The 20900-nt window shown below is 48.6% G+C and overlaps 1 protein-coding gene across 1 annotated transcript in view; it reads right to left on the bottom strand.

The window, feature by feature from the left end:
- RNF4 (ring finger protein 4) overlaps nucleotides 1-20900 on the bottom strand; it is a 35880-nt gene that overhangs the window by 2189 nt on the left and 12791 nt on the right. Inside the window, exons 2-7 of the mRNA XM_061191056.1 lie at nucleotides 20378-20539; nucleotides 16848-16962; nucleotides 14690-14769; nucleotides 1780-1789; nucleotides 1300-1459; nucleotides 560-608 (exon numbers count right to left, since the gene is read on the bottom strand). Of these exons, the coding sequence (XP_061047039.1) occupies nucleotides 560-608; nucleotides 1300-1459; nucleotides 1780-1789; nucleotides 14690-14769; nucleotides 16848-16962; nucleotides 20378-20386 (423 nt within the window). The 5' untranslated portion in view covers nucleotides 20387-20539. The remainder of the gene's footprint in view (nucleotides 1-559; nucleotides 609-1299; nucleotides 1460-1779; nucleotides 1790-14689; nucleotides 14770-16847; nucleotides 16963-20377; nucleotides 20540-20900) is intronic.

The raw sequence follows: 20900 nt of genomic DNA, 5'->3' as shown, positions 1-20900 counted from the left end.
CACGTCTGGCCTTGCACCAGAGCAGCGGAAGCCCCCAGGGAATCCACTCCCGCCCGTCTCTAAGATGCCGAATGAGAGGAGGGGGGCCAAGGGCTGCAGCAGGAAAAGCAGGGAGAGGTGGTCTGGAGAACTAAAGATGCTGCTCTGTAGGCTCAGGGCGAGTGCGAGCGGTGTCTCTGAGGCCGAGAGCAGAGGCAGCAGCCAGTCTCTGGCAGCGACAGCCCGAGGGGGTTTGACGAACCGCCAGGCACCCAGTGGGGCAGTGCCCTGGGGCCTGGGGCCACAGTGAACACTAGCAGCTTCCCCCACAATCGGGCCGGGTGGGGGACACACAGGACTGATGCACTTGCACAGGGCAGCGCAGAGTTCAAGACTGTAGGGCCCAGGAAGATGGCACCCTCCCCATTCACAGAGCTGTGCCAAGCCACGTGCCAACCCAAGCGTGACTGGGAAACAGAGGCATCGAAGCCCACCCAGTGAGGAGTGCTCTCTCATCTAATTCTTTCACTGAAGCAGTTTGAAAACCAGAATCAGGGAAGACACAGCTAAGTTTGCTTACCTCCGAGTACCCGTCCATGCAGATGGGACAACTGACGGTACCAGAGGGCCTAGAATCACAGTGCTCATGTCAGTTCCTCAGCAAAGCGCACACATCCATTACTCCTAAGTGGCTTCACGTAAGCAGCCCACGTCCCCGCACAAGAGCCTCCACTGACCCTGCCTTAGCACAGGCACCCAGCACACTTACAAGATGGCCGGCTGTCCCGATGCGGGGTGGGGGCGGCAAGAGATGGGGGCGAGAGAAGGCGCGGGCAACTGGAGTCGCCCTGTCCCCGCCCTGCACCTCCGGCCTGTGCTCCCTCAGAGCCCCCTTCCAGCCTCCCTGTCCGGGGCAGGGGCTGCGCCTAGCACCCCCTTCCTCCAAGCATTCCTGTTGCAGAAGGCTGGGGGCCGCTGGGTCTGTTCTCCACCCCAGGTGGTGGGGGTTTGCCTCCAGCCTGGAGCTATTCACACCCGCCCAGCCGGTGCCTGGCACGCCCTGGTCACAGTGGGAACAGCTGAGCCCAGCTCCAGATCCACCGGCCACCCAGATGCTACAACGAGCCCTTCTTGAGCCCAGGGCTGAAGGTCCAGTTATGTCTAATACCCTGCTTCCTGCCCCAACCTCTCCACTGAAATATGGAGAGGAAGGAAGAGGATCCTCACTCCAGGGATGATGGGGTCCCACGGATCCAGAAGCTTCCCGGCAGAGAGCCTGTCCCCAGCATGGCGGCAGCAGAGCAGCGGGCACGCTGGTACCTGAGTCCGGTAGCGGCCTCCTCCCGGGCGTTCCTGGGGGTGTGGGTGGTCACATACACGTCCCTGTCCCTGGGCAGCTCCTCGTCATCACTGCTTAGCACACAGCTATCGGCGTGCTCCTGCCGCAGCCTCCTGGCATTCCTCCTTGGCCGCCTCCTTTCTGAGATGTGAGCCCATGTTCAGGGCAGGGCCTCCCAGTCCTACCACCCTCACCACCCACCCTCCTTTCTGCCTGGGAAAGGCCAGTCCCAGCTGCACGGAGACCACCCTCCCGTCTTCCCAAGAGAAGCCCCCACCCCTGCTGCGTGCAGATGCCCAGGGGGACGTCTCCTCAGCGGGAAGGGGACTGACTGCAGGCGTGAGCAGGGCATCATCCTGGGCGTGTTCCCGCACCTACAGAGCTGGCAAGGCCCAAGGCCCTGCCCCCGCACCCTCGTCAGTCCTCTACCCAAACCCAAGGAAGGAGAGGAAACCACTCACCTTCAACAATCTTTGAAAAAGGAGAAAAACAAAAGAGAAATACACAATTAATTTGACATAAAATATTCTGTATTCTTTTAAACTCTTAAACAATAAAATTGAAGCATTTGTTTCAAATGCAAAATCCTCGGGAGCAGCAAAGCCTCCCAGCAGCTGACACACTGCGCCCCAGCCCGCAGGTGTTTAGTGAGTCTCTGGGAGCTGCGTGACCTGGGGAAGTTCCATACCCTCAGGAACTGCCAGCTTCCTCTTCTGAAAAACAGAGGCACAAGTGCTCACAGCGCCCCCTCGCTGCTGTGAGAACTAAGCGAGATCACAACGATGCCACGGGGCACCAGGGGCCTGAAGCCCACCACCAGCTCCACACGTTCTCCTTGTCTTCACTCCACGTGGGCTACTGCCGGAGACGGAGCCTTTACTGGCAGAAGGGTTTGCAGTGCTTAATCCTTTATTAAAAATAATTAAACAGCCAAAGTAGGCCATGCAGGGACTACGGAGAGTAGCATACACCAAGGACTGAGATCAATCCAATCCTGTGTTCGAGGCCTACAGAGCGAGCTAGTGAGAACTTGACAAGCCCATCGCCTGACTACAGGCACACCTGTGCTTTGCTTTACTGCGCTTCACAGATACCGCGTTTCTTACAAATTAAAGGTTTGTGGCAACCCTGTGTCAAGCAAGTCTATTGGTACCATTTTTCCAACATCATTTGCTCACTTCGTGTCTGTGTCACTTTTCAGTAATTCTCACAATATGTCAAACTTTTTCATTATCATTATATTCGTTATGACAATATGTGATCGGTGATTTCTGATGTTACTACTGTAATTGTTTTGGGGCACCATGAACCTCACCCATACAAGGCGATGAACTTAATTGATAAATGTGTGTTCTGACTGCTCCACAGAACAACTGTTCCATGACTCCCTCCCGCTTTTTGAGCCTCCCTACTCCCTACACACAACAATATTGAAATTAGGCCAATTAATAATCCTACAATAGGGACTTCCCTGGTGGTCTAGTGGTTGGGACTCTGCGCTCCCAAAGCAGGGGGCCCGGGTTCCATCCCTGGTCAGGGAACTAAAGCCTGCGTGCCGCAACTAAAACAGCCCGCGTGCTGCAACTAAGACCCAGCACAGCCAAATAAATAAATGAATAAATAAATAAATATTTAAAAAATCTATATCCTACAATAACCTCTAAGTCTTCAAATGAAAGGAAGAGCTGCACATGGCTCACTTTAAATCAAAACCTAGAAATGATTAAGGTTAGTGAGGAAGGCAAGTCAAAAGCTGAGACAGGCCTAGAGCTAGGCCTCTTGCGCCAGTTAGCCAAGTCGTGAATGCAAAGGAAAAGCTCTTGAAGGAAATTAAAAGTGCTACTCCAGTGAGCACACAATGATAAGAAAGTGAAACAGCCTTATTGCCGATGTGTAGAAAGTCTGAGTGGTCTGGATAGAAGATCAAACCAGCCACAACATTCTCTTAAGCTGAAGCCTAATCCAGAGCAAGGCCCTAACTCTCTTCAATTCTATGAAGGCTGAGAGAGGTGAGGAAGCTGCAGAAGAAAAGTGTGAAGCCAGCAGAGGTTGGTTCATGAGGCTGAAGGAAAGAAGCCATCTCCATGACATCATATTGCAAAGGTAAGGCAGCAAGTGCCGGTGTAGAAGCTGCAGCAAGTTATCCAAAAGATCCAGCTAAGATCATTAATGAAGGTGGCTACACTAAACAACAGATTTTCAATGTAGACAACAGCCTCTACTGGAAGAAGATACCATCTAGGACTTGCATAGCTAGAGAGAAGAAGTCAGTGCCTGGCTTCAAAGCTTCAAAGGACAGGCCGACTCTCTCCTGAGCTGATGACTTTAAGTTGAGGCCAGTGCTCCTTTACCATTCCAAAAGTCCTAGGGCCCTTAAGAATGGCGCTAAATCTGCTCTGCCTGTGCTCTACAAATGAAACAACAAAGCCTGAATGACAGCACATCTGTTTACAAAATCGTTTACTGAATATTTTAAACTACTGAGACATACTGCTCAGAAAAAAAGACTCCTTTCACAATATTCCTGCTCACTGACGATGCACCTGGTCAGCCAAGAGCTCGGATGGAGACGGACAGTGGGATGAATGTTGTTGTCTTGCCTGCTGACACAGCATCCGTCCTGCAGCTCAGGGATCGAGGAGTCATTTCAACTTGCAAGTCTTATCATGTAAGAAATATATTTCCTAAGGATAGCTGCCATAGACAGTAATTTCTCTCATGGATCCAGGCAAAGTAAACTAAAAACCTTCTGGAAGGGGTTCACCATTCTAGATGCCATTAAGAACATTTGTGATTTCATGGGTGAGGAATTTGGAAGAAGTTGATTCCAACCCTATCGGATGACTTTGAGGGATTCAAGACTTCAGTGGAGGAAGGAACTGCATATGTGGTGGAAAAAGCAAGAGAACTAGAATTAGAAGTGGAGCCTGAAGATGTGACTAAACTGCTGTAATCTCACAGTAAAACTTGAACAGATGAGGAGTTGCTTCGTACGGATGAGAAAGTGGTTTCTTGAGATGGAAGCTACTCCTGGTGAAGATGCTGTGAAGATTGTTGAAATAACAAAAAAGAATTAGAATATTACATAAACTTAGTTGATAAAGCAGTAGCAGGGTTTGAAAGAAATTCTACTATGGGTAAAATGCTGTCAAACAGCATTGCTGCTACAGAGAAACTGTTCATGAAAGGAAGAGTCAATTAATACAGCAAACTTCATCGTTCTTATTTTAAGAAATTCCCACAGGCACCCCAGCCTTCAGAAGCCACCACCCTGATCAGTCAGCAGCATCAACATCGAGGAAGGACCCTCCACCAGCAAAGAGATTACAACCTGCTGAAGGCTCAGATGATGGTTAGCGTTTAGCAATAAAGGACTTTTAAATTAAGGAATGCACATTGTCAGAACGTGCGACTCCACACTTAATAGACTGCACTATAGCACAAACAACTTTTTTTACATGCACTGAGAAACGCAAAGGTTCGTCGTGTCTTGCTTTTACTCACTTTACTACAGTGGTCTGGAACCGAGCCCACCATCTCCAAGGTGTGCCTGTACTCAGAGCTTGTTGAGACTCTTTTCTGCAACAGTTTCAAACCAGTCAAGTCAGCTCTCTCACTGAGCTACTACCTGTCTGTCTACACCATCACCAGTAGCACCCCTTTTCCCTCTCGCTTGTGTGTGTGATCAACTACTTCAGGAGAGCTCTCAGGATTGCTGTTGAAAGCCCTGCTGCCACCTCTCCTTGGCTGCCCCCGTGTTCAGGGGGCACGGAGGCTGACCCTTTCTGGCACACCATCCTGCCCCGCAGAGATGGGAAGCTCAACTCTATTCCAACTCCCTTGCAGTGGGGATTCTAGACGTGAACTAAATTCCCTCAGTGAGACACACTCATGCTATTTGGAGGGTAGAAGGGTGGAGGACAATTTCAGCTGCTGTAGGTGGACACAGATGCGGGTATCAAGAGGCAGTCGTGGCCGAGGCTGCAATGTCCAAAGCCCAGGTCTGTCCTCCCAGGCAAGGAGACACAGTAGCATTTCCTTGAGCCCGAACAGATTAATACAGGTGGTAGCTGCCCCCTCCCATCCTTCTGCTTGGAGCAGCAGTAGCAGCTGCCATGGTGCGTCAAGGCTGAGATGTCCGGAGTTATTCCTAGACACCTGCTCCTCCAGCCTTTACAACACCACGAAGCAACTCCTCCCGTGTCTATTTTTTTTTAATTAATAATTTATTTATTTTTGGCTGTGTTGGGTCTTCATTGCTGTGTGCGGGCTTTCTCTAGTTGTGGCGAGCAGGGGCTACTCTTCGTTGCGGTGCGCGGGCTTCTCATTGCGGTGGCTTCTCTTGTCGCGGAGCACGAGCTCTAGGCACGCGGGCTTCAGCAGTTGTGGCACGCAGGCTCAGTAGTTGTGGCTCGCGGGCTCAGCAGTTGTGGCTCGCGGGCTCTAGAGCGCAGGATCAGTAGTTGTGGCGCACGGGCTTAGTTGTTCCGCGGCATGTGGCATTCTTCCCGGACCAGGGATCAAACCCGTGTCCCCTGCACTAGCAGGTGGATTTTTAACCACTGCCCACTGCCACCAGGGAAGTCCCCCGCCCATGTATTAAAATCCATTTCTGCTCCAGAATAACTAGAGTGGATTCGGTTTTTCCAACCTCAACCCTGACCAATACAAATGGCCATCGCAGGAAGGAAGAAGGTCTGAGCATAAAGATCTCCATTTTGCAGATGAGAAGCCACTGAAGACACTTCCCTTCCCCCCAGAAGAAGCTGGAAAGTGTGACTGTGAAACTGGCGACAGTCAACTTCATCACCAGGACCATGAACTGGAAGACAAGCTGGGGCTGGCAGAAGGTGCTGTCCATGTGAAGTCTAGAAGGGGAGCTCTGAAGTTAGCCAAGAGCAGAAGGAAATTCTGCTGTGGGCAGGGAAGACCCCAGTTTTCCTCCACTCCAACACTGCTTTCACTGCCCTTTGCCAAGAAGGACCACTGACCAGGTGTGGATGCACCTGGAAGGAATGTGACGCCACTGGGTCCCAGGCCACCAGAATGTGGCAACCAGGTCTCCACAGGCTCTTGTGAGTCAGACCCAGCTCGCCTCTTGGCAGTGCCAAGCCGGGGCCGGACCTGAACACTGAGCCCCCAGGAAAGTCCCAAGGCCCAGGATGCTGCTGGCACAACGGCAGGTGCTCCATACTTAACTACTAGGTAAATGAATACACGGTGGCCAGAGAGCCTCCTTCACTGGTGATGACTCTGTCCCCATGCTCAATGGAAAAACAGCTCAGAGATGAGGCTTCTTGCCCGAAGGGCAGAAAAGAATGGCACCACAGCCTGGCCTCCCAGCTCCATGCCTTCCTGTGACCCGGAGCCACCTCCTAGCTGATGGAGGTGAGATCCTATCACTGGTGTTCCCTCCACCCAGCAGCCGAATCGCAACAAATCGAGAACTCTGGACTTCCCTGGTGGCGCAGTGGTTAAGAATCCACCTGCCGGTGCAGGGGACACGGGTTTGAGCCCTGGTCCGGGAAGATCCCACATGCCACAGAGCAACTAAGCCCGTGTGCCACACTACTGAGCCTGCACTCTAGGGCCCGCAAGCCACAACTACTGAGCCCACGTACCACAACTACTGAAGCTTGCGCGCCTCGAGCCCCTGCTCTGCAACAAGAGAAGCCACTGCAATGAGAAGCCCGCGCACCACAACAAAAAGTAGCCCCTGCTCGCCGCAACTAGAGAAAGCCCGCGCACAGCAGCAAAGACCCAACGCAGACAAAAAAAAAAAAAAAAAAAGAAAAAATCAAGAACTCTGCAGGTGTCTGCAGGTGCTCTGGAATGTCCCTTCCCCGTGGCCATAGCCCTGCAGGTAACAAAGTGCTTACCTAGCACAAGAGACAGAGGTGGGGAAAAGCATCGGGGCTTCAGAAATGTTGACTCTAGGAGTAAACAGATGGAAATAGGAATAATACAAGCTCTTGGGCCTCTCATCTGGCTGAGAGGCCTTTCAAAGAAACAAAATACCAAACGGAAACAATTCCCCAGTCCCCTAGAATGAACAGCCAAATCAACACTGTGACAAACTGGCTCAAGCTCAGACCCACACATTCCACCCCACCTTCAGCCTGGCTTCTCTTTCCTGACTCTAGATAAACCACAGGCAGTGTGTTAGAGACAAGTGGAGGAGACACGTGGGGCATGAACAACCCACAGTAGCACCGGCGCTGCCTGCTTCCACACCTGGGCACACTGACTCCAGGTCAGGCACCCAGAGCCCCTGTGAGCTTCTGAAGCACAAGTGAGCCTCAGAACACCTGCAAACACTGACACCCATGTCACAGACTCCTGGTCAGTGGGGCAGGATAAGCCTTCCTTCTACTAGTGGACAAAACGCTTGGCATTCTTAGGGTTACAGCAACATGCTGGGGTGAAACAACAGAATGGAACCAAGTAGCAGGGTCACTGGGGTCCTCTGTAGGCAAGCTGACCTCTGGCATTTCTAAGAAAGCTCATCCAGCTGGGAGCTCAGAGAGCCGCTTCCTTTAAATGACCTTCCAAGGCAGCACGGCACATCATTCCACTGGAAGAAACAGCCATCTGCAACCACCGTGCCCACAAAGGATACTCCTCAGATCCAACAGGTGCATGCATCACACAATTACAGAGTACTTTTACTGTAGCACCGCCACGAGCACCAGGAAGACTGGTGCTGACATGAACATCCCAGTCGAGTAAGCAATCATGTCAGATTCCACGGACAACTGTTTCGTTTCCCCAATTCTTCGATATGATGTCTGGGCTCTTCTTCCTTCATATATAATTACGCTGGTTCATTCACTCATTCCAGCAGTCACTGTGTACCTCTCATGCCCTTTACTATTCCCAGCCAGAGACAGACCAGGCTCTGTCCCTGCCTGCAAGGAAGCCTTCACCAAGCAGACCCTTTCAACAGTCTCATAAATCATAAACCAGGTGAGGTACAGAGTATAACACAAATAACTCTATACATTAGTACACTATGGGAACAGAACAAAAAAAGATTCCAGGAAAACCAACCTGACTTTAAAAGAAACAATCTTTTGAAATTCAATGAAGGAAAATAGTCCAAGCAAGTACCCTTTTTAATAACTTCCCCCTGGAAGACTCAGTTTCTTAACGAGAGGAGTGAGTCTCTTTTCCATCACTGCATCACTTCCAGCTGGAACAGAGACTGGCATACTGCAAATGCTCATGAAAAGTGGTCTGAAAATTTTCATTCATCTATCAAACCAGATAAGAAAGCAGAAGGATGGGACTTCCCTGGTGGCGCAGTGGTTAAGAATCCGCCTGCTAATGCAGGGGACACGGGTTCGAGCCCTGGTCTGGGAAGATCCCACATACCGCGGAGCAACTAAGCCCGTGCGCCACAACTACTGAGCCCACGTGCTGGAACTACTGAAGCCTGCGCACCTAGAGCCTGTGCTCTGCAACAAGAGAAGCCACTGCAATAACAAGCCCGCGCACCGCAACAAAGAGTAGCCCCCGCTCGCCGCAACTAGAGAATGCCCATGCACAGCAACGAAGACCCAATGCAGCCAAAAATAATTAATTAATTAAAAAAATAAAAAAAGAAAGAAAGCAGAAGGATGGAAAACAAGCAGAGACTTCCAATAAATGGCAGGCTGGTATTTCCATCCATTTTTTCACTGAAAACAACCATAAACAAGATAAAACATACATATTTTTAAATAAAGAGGTATCAAAAAAAGAGAAGAATTCGGTCAACAGTATAGGGAATACAGTAATCCAGAGGGGAAAAAAGCACAGAGGATTCTTAAAAAATTGAAGCCTACTTTTGAAAGCCCCACAGAGAAATCAAAGCCCAGGCAGGAACCACGGGGGCAGGTTATCTAGTGAAGGCCAGCCATCGGGGGGCAAGCCAGGCTTAAAGCAAGACCCAGTAAGTATCAAAGAACTGACATATAGAATGTATTTTCTGACCAATACTGCAAGCAATCAATAACAAAAAGAAAGTACCCATATATTTGGAAGTTAAAAAATATAAATTTGATAAATGTTGAATTAAATGTAAAGTACCAGTAACACAATTTGTAGGATATAGCTAAAGACAGTATAATCTTTAATGCATTTATTGGAAAAGAAATGATGAAAATTAGAAAAACAGCAAAATAAACAAAGAAAGGAATAATCAATGAATGAAAAACTTACAAGAGAAAGGATCCACAAAGCTAAAAGTTGGTTCTTTGAAAGATCTAATAAAGCTCTGGTGATACTAATCTAAAAAAATAGAAAACACAAATAACCAGTATCAGAAATGAAAAAGGAGACATCACTATAGATTCCACAGAACATAAGACATTATGAACAAATTTATGCAAATAAAAGTGAAAACTTTAGATGAAATCAACAAATTCCTAAAAAATGTAATTACCAAAATCTATTAAAACTCTATGTACTTCACTGTCGAGTTCTAACAAACATTCATGGAAGAAATAGTCCAATCTTAAAAAATCTTCTGTGGAACGGAAAAAAAGGTGCCCAACTCACTTTGTAAAGATACCAATACGCTGATACCAGAACTCTATAAGGAAAAATTACAGACCACCAATCTTACTCATAAAAATAGAGGCAAAATTATATATAAAACATTAGAAAACCAAATCTAGCAACATAAAAAGATAATGCCATGACCACAATGCTCAAGTGGTTTAACACTAGAAACCAACATAATTCTCCACTTCAACATATGAAAGGGGAAAAAGCAACATTAGATGAAATTGTTAAATTTCGACATTGATTCAAGATGAAACTTACAGCCAAACAGGAAATAGAGAAAGTTTTCCACTCTGGTAAAGGATATAAACAAATCAAAAGAACTTACAGCAGAAGTCTTATTTAATGGTGGAACTCTGAAAGGACTCTTTCAGATTTAGAATGAAACAAGAATGTCCATGACTGTCACCATTTTTATTCAGCCAGTGTTGAATTTTTTAGCCAGTGTGTTAAGGCCAAAGAAAAAAAAAAGGGAAATAGAGAAGAACCAAAACTTGTTCTGTGTACATAGAAATTCAAAGATTTACAGATTAAAGGCTTCCCTGGTGGCGCAGCGGTTAAAAATCCGCCTGCCAGTGCAGGAGACATGGGTTCGAGCCCTGGTCTGGGAAGATCCCACATGCTGCAGAGCGACTAAGCCCGTGCGCCACAACTACTGAGCCTGCGCTCTAGAGGCCGCGGGCCACAACTACTGAAGCCCGTGCACCTAGAGCCCGTGCTCCGCAACAAGAGAAGCCGCCTCAATGAGAAGCCCGCGCACCGCAACAGAAGAGTAGCCCCCGCTCACCGCAATTAGAGAAAGCCCGCACACAGCAACAAAGACCCAATGCGGCCAAAAATAAATAAATAAAAATAAATAAATTAAAAGAAAAGATTTACAGATTAAGAACTGTTAGACTAAAAAAAGAAAAACCAACTGCATTTCTTTATATTAGCAAATAATAAAAACAAAAAAGTGAAAAATTTAAACACCATTTTTTTTTATAGCATCCTAAAATACTATGTACCTAGAAATAAATCTTCTAACAAAAGACTTGCAAAATCACTCCAGGGAATATTATAAATCTTCACTGAGAGGTATTTAATCTTATCTCAAACCATACACAAAGGGCTTTCCTGGTGGCGCAGTGGTTAAGAATCCGCCTGCCAATGCAGGGGACACGGGTTCCAGCCCTGGTCTGGCAAGATCCCACATGCCGCAGAGCAACTAAGCCCATGCGCCACGACTACTGAGCCTGCGCTCTAGAGCCCGCGAGCCACAACTACTGAAGCCCGCGTGCCTACAGCCCGTGCTCTGCAACAAGAGAAGCCACCGCAATGAGAAGCCTGCGCACCGCAACAAAGATCCAATGCAGCCAAAAATAAATAAAACAAATTAAAAAAAAAAAAACATAAACAAAACTCATATAGATTATAGACCTAAATGTGAAACGCAAAACAGTAAAACTTTTGGAATAGAGGAACATATTTTTATGGTATGGGATTTTCATCAACAAATTGATAAATTCAACTGTATTAAAATTAAGAACCTCTGTACATAAACCAAAAAGAGAAAAGACAAGCCTCTGAGTAGCAGATTCAAAACACAACTAATGGCAGGCTCATATTTAGAACTTATAAAGAATTCCTAAAAAATGAGACAAGGTCGACAATCACACAGAAAAATAAGTAGAAAAAAAGACTCAGTGCTAAAAAAAAAAAAAAAAAAAAAGATTGTAACAGGCAATTCGCCAAAGAGGAAAATGAAACACCACTAAACATGAAAAGATGTTCAACCCCACCAGTGATGGGAAAACACACATTAAAACCACGTGGGATACTCTAGGCAACACCAGACTGGCTAAAAGTTACAGTGGCAGCGAGATGTGGAAGCATAAGAACCTCCAGCGCTGGTGGGAGCGTAAACTGGTACGTCCTCTCTGGAAAACAGCTTGTCACTATACAGTAACAATCAAAGATATACACACCCTAGGACCCAGCAGTGACGGCCTTTTTTGGGTATGCAATGCCAAAAATAAGTTAAATTTTGAGGGAAAATATCAAAGCAGAGATGTACAAGGTCTCATTGCACCTTACAGCTTTTAAAATTTCTCCTAATTCATCAGGGGTTTAGGATTCCTTAGAGTTAGAAAAACACAGCCTGCGTAGTTTCTCATCCAGTCTTAAGAGGGTTCACAAGAGTTCTAACGTTGTCCCTGGATCCTGGGATGTAAAGATGCAGAGCTACTCCCGGGTGAGGTTGAAGTGGTACACTTAAGCCTGTCCCCCGGCATTCTGGTGGAACTGGTAAGATTACCCCAATTTGGGAAACGATACATTTATTCATTTCATACTCTCCTGTAGGTGGGGCCTGAGGTATCCCTAAACTTGTAATTCCTCTAATAGATGCCCCTTGATAAGTGAATAATACTATTAGGTTTTCCAAGTAGATCTCCTTTAGAGAGTGAGAATTTCAGCCTCAGGTATACTTCTCACTATAAATTTTAAACCTGGCATTTGGATTTATTAAACACCAACAAAGAATGAAGGATGATTAGAATAAGGGGTGCTATTAAGTCCAAAACAATTATTCTATGTCTGGGGACACTGAGGCCATGGGAAGGTAAGTCCTCCGACCAAACTGGCCGGTGCCTCTGGGACGAGAAGCGAGGACTCCTGCTTCTCAAGTTAGCCTCCCCTTCACCTATCCACCTGCCCCTGGCTATCCACCCACTCCCAGGGCAGCCCCCCCAACTCTAGCCTTCCCATCCTGGTGTCTCTCAATGACTCTCCACACCCAGAGAAACAGGAAGAAGGCTGGAAAGCTCAGAAAAGAAGCCCATGTAGGGAGGGCAGACTGGCCATCAAAACAAAACCAAGGCGTAAAAGGGGACATGATGATGTGGGTCTGTCACCCAACAGAAGCCAATCATTGTCTCCTTGAGGGCAGAAAACGCGATCTTGTGAGCAGAATCCTGGCCATCTCCCCAGGGCCTGGCACACTGCAGGCGGGCACGGAGTATTGGAGAAATTCAGGACTGGCAGCACTTTTAAGTGTTAATCAGCAACTGGGCTGAGGCTGCAGCCAAGGTACCAAATTAAGCTACCTTTCCAGGACCTCAGGGAGCCTGCAGGGAGCAGCGGCAAAGCTGTATGTATTGGGTTGGCTGAAAAGTTCATTCGGGTATTTTCCCAGAAGATGCCACGGAAAATCCGGAACGAACTTTTCAGCCAACCCAAATGTGTGTACCTTAGAACAGCGGTCCCAGCCTTTTTGGAACCAGGGACCGGTTTTGTGGAAGACAATTTTTCTGTGGACCAGTGGCGGGGTGGCGGGCGGAGGGTGTATGGTTCAGGCAGTAATGCGAGCAACGGGGAGCCCCAGATGAAGCTCTGCTCGCTTGCTGCTCGCCTCCTGCTCTGCGGTCCGGTCCCTAACAGGCCGCGGACCAGTACCGGTCTGCGGCCCGGGGGTTGGGGACCCCTGCCTTAGAAATCACACTAATCAGGCCCAGGAAGGGACCACTTACAGCTAGACCTGCTCAGGCTTATCTCAGAAAGTTCCCACCGGTCTCCAGGGAAATTACTGCCTCCTGTTTGGGGGCCATGGTCTCCCCTGAGCATTCATCCAAAATCTGCTGGGGACGGTCTGATGACGCAGCAAGGGCAGCTGCCTTGCCTTTGGGATGGGGGGAGGGGAGGAATGAGAGGGAAGGACACCCCACAGGACAGCCCAGCAGTTTCAGACTGACCAGGGTCTAAATCTCTTAATCTGTCAAGACAGTTCCCTGTCCTCACTCTTTTCTCCTTTTAAAGTCTTGAGGCTTCTCATTGCAACCCTAGTCTACGGTTCTAAGCACAGCCAGGACAGCCCCAAGGCCAAGGGGAAGACTCAGCTCCTAGCAACCCCACTCGCTCCACCAAACCGAAGCCCTCAGCAGCACCTGCCCCCTACTGGCCCAAGACCGTCCAGGTTGTCACCACCTCCACTCCACACAACTGCACACTGCATCAAAAGGCACTGCAGAAGCATCCCAAGAGGCCAGTGCGTCCTCTAGATGTGGGTCTGTGGGCTGACCAGACTCCCAGACCCACACACAGCTATGCACCCCTGACCTGTGGAGCCAGTCTGCCAGAACCGCTTCTCCACATGTCCCCTGACCAGACCAGGTCTCCTTCCTGAGGGCCGCACAGGGGCAGGCATGCCCCCTGTGGGATGGGGCACAAGCAGCCTCCCAGGTGCCACCCTCCCTGGAGGCACGACACCACCAAGGCATCCGGTGGCAACACAGGGGGCCTGCATCCTCCGAGGCAGCTGCTTCTGGGACTCGAGAGATTTCCCACTGGCAGTGCTGAGCAAATATCCCCATTCCCACCAGCCGCGAGGGTGTAAACTCACATTTACTCAGCTTTACTGGGCACCACGTTAGGTGCCAGGCACTCAAATACAGGATCTCTTTTAATCCTCACAATACTCTATTGACATGGATGGCATTATCCCCATTTTATGGACAAAGTGAATGAGGCTAAGTAACTTGCCCAAGGTCACACAGCTGGTGTTAAGTGTAGAATCAGGGACCAAAGAGAGATCGGGCCTCAGAGTTCTCCCCAAAAGCCTTTATGGCCAGCTATCTAAAGGACAGGGTCACAGAGATTTACTAATGTGATTAGTTTAAGCAATAAAGTCACAACAAATGATTTTCCTGAAACATTTTCCATCTTGAGCACCAGTCACTGAAAGCATGCCTTCTTTAGCCCAAGCTGTAGCCTGTGACCAAGGCCTTCAGACGTGCAGGCCAGGGGCCCACAGCCAAGAAAGGGCAAGCCTCACGCTCCAGCACTTACCACGACAGAGTCGCTGTGAGTCAGGTCGACGACCACAGGCTCTAAAGATTCACAGGTGAGGTCCACTATTTCATCTCCAGCTTCAAAATAAAGCATTTTAACAAGCTTTAGGAGGAAAGTAAAGGCCTATTGCTCTAAGTTTCATTATTAATATGATTACAAACAGAGCACAGTCTTATACCAAACTAAAATCCCTGAAGTACAGAAGTAAAGGGGTGACAGGCAATGAATACTCTTCCAGAATTTCGCTGTGAGCAACAGGGTATGGGCTTTACAAATACACCATCCTGTGTGTGTCTGTGCACACGCACACCTCTCCCCGTGGCCTCACACTGCCACACAGCTAGGCCTCCGTGCCCCGCACCTGCTCAGCTCATTCACAGGGGAGAGGCAGCGACTTACCTGAGGTGGGATGGGGGGTGCACATCTGGGGAAGGGACCAAGCATGCTCAGCTTGGGCTTTGGGATGGATCTGTCTGAAACCTCTGCTCCCCTCAGACCTCCGGTCATGCTTAGCTCTGCACCTTCATCAGTTACGTTTTAATCTCCATTTAGCTCTCAAGTGCTTCCCACTTGGGTGGACAACAAGGGTTTATTTACTGGTCCCCTAGAACCCCAACCCACCCAAATGGGTCGAGCCTGTTCTGCAACTTGCCTTTGAGCCCTAGAGGACAGCGCACTGTCTACTTGAGCACAGGACAAGGGGGGAAAGGCACGTGCCAAACGGTCACCAGCGCTTACATCCAGCAGGCAGAAAGGAAGGGCAGAGTACAACTTCCATTTATATCAACTGAAACAAGACTTACAACCATGTTTGTTTCTATTACTATTACCATTAAAAAGTAGGAGGGAAGAACTTTTAGAAATAATGTTTGTTTAATACTCAGGGAAAGTGACTTGTAATACATTAAACATATTCAAACTTGTTCTCATGTATTAAAAAGTTTCACAGGAATAAAAACCACAATACATCAAAGATGTCCAACGTAATTTATACAAAATGACTTCATTCTTTTTAAAGAACAGTCCGTATATGGATATACCATAATTTACAGAACCGCGCTCTTTCTGATGGACACAATTTTTGGCTCCTACAAATAAAAACGGTATTCCAACAGGCAGCTTGTGCATACAGCCCTGCACACGGGTGTAAGACTGCCTGAGGACGAGAAGTGCTGCAGTGGAAAGCAGTGGATCTTGGCCAGGTTGGAGATTCCACTTGTGGGTTCAGGGTCCCAAATGAGGAGCCTCCTGCACCAGCCTCTCCTGAAGGGTGGCAGAATTCAGACAGCAGGGCATCAGCTTTGGGGTGGACGGGAGGATGGCCCAGGGCTGTGAATTTATGTTAGAAGTGAAGCTCAGAGACCACAGAGACAATACGGAGAACTTCACGGCCCTGAAGGGCCCATGAAATCTATAGACAAGTTGCTTGCTTCTCTTCAAATGTCAGTTTTCAGGCATCATAATTATAAAAACAATCTTACTACATGCAGAGCTGAGGGACTTGATTCAGGCCATGTGCCACTCCCCTGAGGAGGCAGGAAGAAGGGGAAAAAGCCAATCTGGCCTCTGCCTGCACCAAACTCCTTCCAACACACGCAGCTCTGTCAACAAGTCTGCCTGCTGGGGCAATTTTTTGTCTTAATGAAGGAGAGAGGAAGAAAGTTGAGTACTTCCCGAGGCCAACTAAGTTGAGGCACAGTTTCAAAGAGAAAAGGTGGACCCACGGCAGTCTCCACTTCCATGCTGCACATCCCCGAAAGGCTGGATGGTTAGCCCAGCTGAGTGGCCGTTTCTACACCTGTGGAGGTCTCAGGGTAACCAAGGGGGCAGCTCTTGCTCACTTTAGCTTTTTTAAGTTGCGAACGGTAGGCGAGTCTGAGACTGTAGGTCTTATAAATACGCTGATATAAGCTAAACCTCGTATAGTGTTATGTGCCAAGCACTGTTCTAAGTGTTCTGTGTCATTGACTCATTTCAGTGCTATGACAACTCTATGCAGCAGTTACTGCATATATATGCACAACATTATCCCCCTTTTCAGATGAGGAAACTAAGGCTGAGTTACAGGTTGTGTAACTTGCACAAGACCCGTGGCTGGTAGGTGGCATGTTGGGCATATGTGCTCACTCATGCCCAGTGTCACTGGCAATCTTACCGCTCTCCACAAGTTCTATGGGTTCTGCCTCCAAGGCCATCTCAGGGGGGGAGGACGCTTCTCGAGTTCGCTTCTGGGCTTGTCTAGAATTTACTGTTCCTCCACGACGCTTTCTCTGAGGGTATCGGGGGAAAAAGAAACAGTTACATAAGCTCCTGACCAGTAAGATTTCAGCCAGAAGAATAAAAAGATCAACTCATTAAGAAGAATAGGAGGCCAGTGAGCAGACCTGCGGTCAGGGTCCTTTCAAAACTTGAGATTCTAGAACACCGAATGTTTATAGAGAGAAATCATCCAGAACATATAGTGGATACAAATTCTATAAAGTAAAACTTTTGTTATAAAGACTATTGGTCTGTCAAAAGTACATGACACATAACTCTATGGAAGCCTCTGGTCCAGGTTGGGATTTGGCCAGAAACCCCTTCTTTTAACCAAAAGTTACAGACCTATTTTCCTTGGATTTGTATTTGGCCTCACTGAGCCCTTTCTGTTTTTCAGCCCAAAGCCCTTCAGTTTCCTAAGTTTCTATTCACTGGAAAAGTGGGTCTTTCTTTGGGAAAGGTTTCTGGCCTCTAACCTTTTAGGATACTATCAAGTTGTAGTTTACACCCTAATAATCACCCGCCATGGCTCCAAGAACCAAAGTTTTATTTTTTTTTTCTTGTGATGAGAACTTTTTAAAAAACTTTTTTATTAGAGTTGATTTACAATGTTGTGCAGTTTCTGCTATACAGCAAAGTGAATTAGTTACACACATACATATATCTACTTTTCTTAGACTCTTTTCCATAAAGATCATTGCAGAGTGTTGAGTAGAGTTCCCTGTGCTGTACAGTAGGTACTCCAAGAACCAAAGTTTTTAAAAGGCTGTTCCCAGGGGCTGCCCGAGAGACATGCCTTCTGGAAGGTCCAAGCTGTTAATCAGCCTATCTGCAGCCCAGACTCCCTGAACCAGCCTTTCTTCCACATCCTCGAGCTGGTTCACCAATCCGCTGCAGCATTTCCGGCCTGGCTGGGGCCTGGCTGGGGCCTGGCTGGGGCCTGGCTGGCCCTGAACGACGAGTTGAGAACCCGCCCCCTGCCATCTGCCTCAAGAGACAGAACCTGCCAGCTGACCCGCAGCCTCATCACTCCCACCCTGTACGGCCCCAGCCGAGCCTGGCTCCCTGTGCTTCGGTGCTTCTCTCCCCTGGCCTGTCCTGCTCCCCACTGGCACCGGGCCTGCTCTGCTTCACACTGGGCGACGTGGGGCAGTTACTTCACTACTAAGTCTGAACTTCCTCACCAGTACCAGACGCGCAGAGCTCTCCTAAGGGTGAGGCGACATACTGTATGCACAGTACTGAGTGCTGGCGGAAGACAACATTACTACCCTAGTTCCTCATACGCCTTACCAGGCATCCTATCCCTGGAAACGCTGGAGGACAGGCAAGTGTCCGTGAGATGTGCACAAGACTCGGGACATCCATCACCCAGCCCAGCTCTCTGGCAACACAGAGAAGCCTGATTCCATTTGTGTTCTGTCTATCAAATGGCAGCGTGAGAAGTTTCGGAAATGTAGCTGGGTTTAGCAGCTCCCAAGGATCTGAGGAACAGGGAAGCATCCCCAGGAAGGCCCAGAGGCCAGCGACAGCAGCTGTTCCCAACGGTCCAGTGAGGAGCCACTCTGTCCCTCCGGGGAGCTGGCACCCAGGCCCGAGCCACTACCTGGTGTTGACATAAGTTGCCCCAGCAGCTACCAGATTACTTAGGGCTCCTTAACTTTTACCCCACTCTCTTTGAAGTTGCCCTTGTATCTTCCATCCTCTGAAAAGGACCAAATCCGTCTTAGCAGACACTGCTAAACAGAACCCTTCATGCCCCTACCTGTGCAGCTTTTCCACTGAGAGAGGTAAGAAGCAGTCATAGGTCCTGGCCAAAGTCCAGGTGCTGAACCCTAAAAACCCCGTCGTGGTCACTGCAGTAACGTGTCCTGCCAACTCTCACCCCCACCCCCCCCCAACAGCAGTCCTTTCCTGGCTGCTCTTTCAGCCTCTCCCTGCCCTTAACCTGGCATCCTTCCCAGCCTGGACCACCCATCCCTTCCCTTTTTCACTCAGCCAATTCTTACACAGCTTTCAGGAAGCTACTCAGTTGTCAGCTCCATTATGAGGACATTCCTCATCCTCTCCGGCTGACCATCTCATGACCTCCTCCTCCTCCCTCTCCCCGCAAGAAGCCTCCAGAACTGCTACTCCACCTCCTCTTCCACCTGTACTCCCTGAGGGCAGGCAGGAGGTGGCTGTTAGCACAGGGCCAGGCTCAAGAAACCCTAGAACACGGGAAAAGACTTTGCCCCCTCTGCCTTCCTGCGACTCTTGTCACGCTCTCCTGCTTTTTAACAGCAGAGCCCTCACAGCTTCCAGTTAAAACCGACCATCTGATCACCAACACACAAGTTATTCACACCACTCTGAGGAAACTTTAACCAAGTTCTTCACACACCCTTAGAAGAGGCTACACTGCTCTGTCTGTTCACGTCCTCCTGGGCAGAGTGTGGGCTTCAGAGGCGAGGTGTCCAGGCTTAGGAGGCTTCCCTGCAGGTGAGCTGTGGTGGCAACCTGCAGATATGGGACCAAGATGGGAGGTCATCTGCCCTTTAAAAAGGCAGGTCCAGGGAAACAAAGGCCCTTTTGTGTAAGAATGTCAACAATGGGTCTGGAACACAGTGGGGGCCAGGAGTGGTCGGAAGGGATGGGCCAAGGGGAGGGGGTGGGGGTCGGTGAACAGAGTCTACAGGATTTCTACCATGGTTTCTGTCACCCTGGGAACCGTTTTTTCAGCCTTATCCTGCACCCCCCGCCCAACACCATTCACAGCACTTCTGGAACCTGGAAAGAGAGTATGAGTTTCACATCTGGTCCACCTGATGTGAACGCACTATCTCAGAAAACAGCTGTTTTGAGTTTAGATCATATGAGCAGCCGTGTTAATAGGGAGTAAAGTGGGGAGGGGGACCTTCAGGCACTCTCCGGACTCAAGGGGCTCCAGGTGACATCTGGGTTACACCAAACCGAGCTGCCTGCCCCTGCAGTCTGATAAAAGCTCTCAACAGGAGTTACAGTGACTTACCAACTTTGGTCACTGACCGTAAGAAAACTCACCAAGGGTTACTACGGCTACCGATGCTCACATCGGACCAAGAACTACACAGGGAAAAGAAACAGAAGGAAAAACGGAAAATTGGGCTGTAAATAATTAAATAAACCAGAGCCCTATTATTTCCGGGACACTGACAGCTGCTCTGGAGGTATAAAACTTCAAAACCCTCAACCATCCTCAGCCTTCTGTCTTTAGGGCACCACCCAAAACACTGGACTCTGACCAAAGACAAGCAGGTGGGTGTAACTAGCAGAAGGTCCTGTACACGCTCCTTTAAGAACTAGGGTTACTTAGAAGCACCTTTATGGTACTCTCATTAAGGTACACAAGGAATGAAGTAATTGTTTAACCTGAAAAAATAAAATTCATGAATTTACAAAACTCACCGTACTCATTGTGCTCTGTGGTTCCAACCTATAGAGAAGGACGTGATCTATACCAAGATCTGCAGGGAAGCTGAATGCCTCAACCTCTCATGCCTGCTCGTTATTCATCCTCTGGCTAGCATAGGAATTTGGAGCCAAATAGATTTCCAGTATCTTCAAGCCCTGAAAAACAAAGATATCAAGTTGATAAATGCTGCCCCCTGCATCATCGACAGCAAAGCTCAGTTCAATCATTTACTGGTCCTTTCTGTCAGCTGCGTGCTTTGCTGAACACTTTATGCAATTTATGTCCTTAATCCATATTCTTCTTAAGAAGTAAGCATTCCTGTAGAATACAGGACTACCTGACCCTAAAGCCTGCAGTTGGAAACATTATGCCACCTCTTGCCCTCCTTTCTGGCCGTTGAAACCCCCGCAGATTCTCCTCAGCCCATGGCCCCCTCCCTGCCTGTCTGGACTCGCCCCTGTGAGGCCCAGTTCAAAGATGGGCTCTGGCTTTTGTCCAAGCTTGTGCCCACCCCCC

This window comes from Eubalaena glacialis, chromosome 5 (genome assembly GCF_028564815.1).
Source record: "Eubalaena glacialis isolate mEubGla1 chromosome 5, mEubGla1.1.hap2.+ XY, whole genome shotgun sequence".
Taxonomy (NCBI): domain Eukaryota; kingdom Metazoa; phylum Chordata; class Mammalia; order Artiodactyla; family Balaenidae; genus Eubalaena; species Eubalaena glacialis.
Note: the sequence above shows the minus strand (reverse complement) of the source record. Positions and strands in the feature narration are given on the sequence as shown.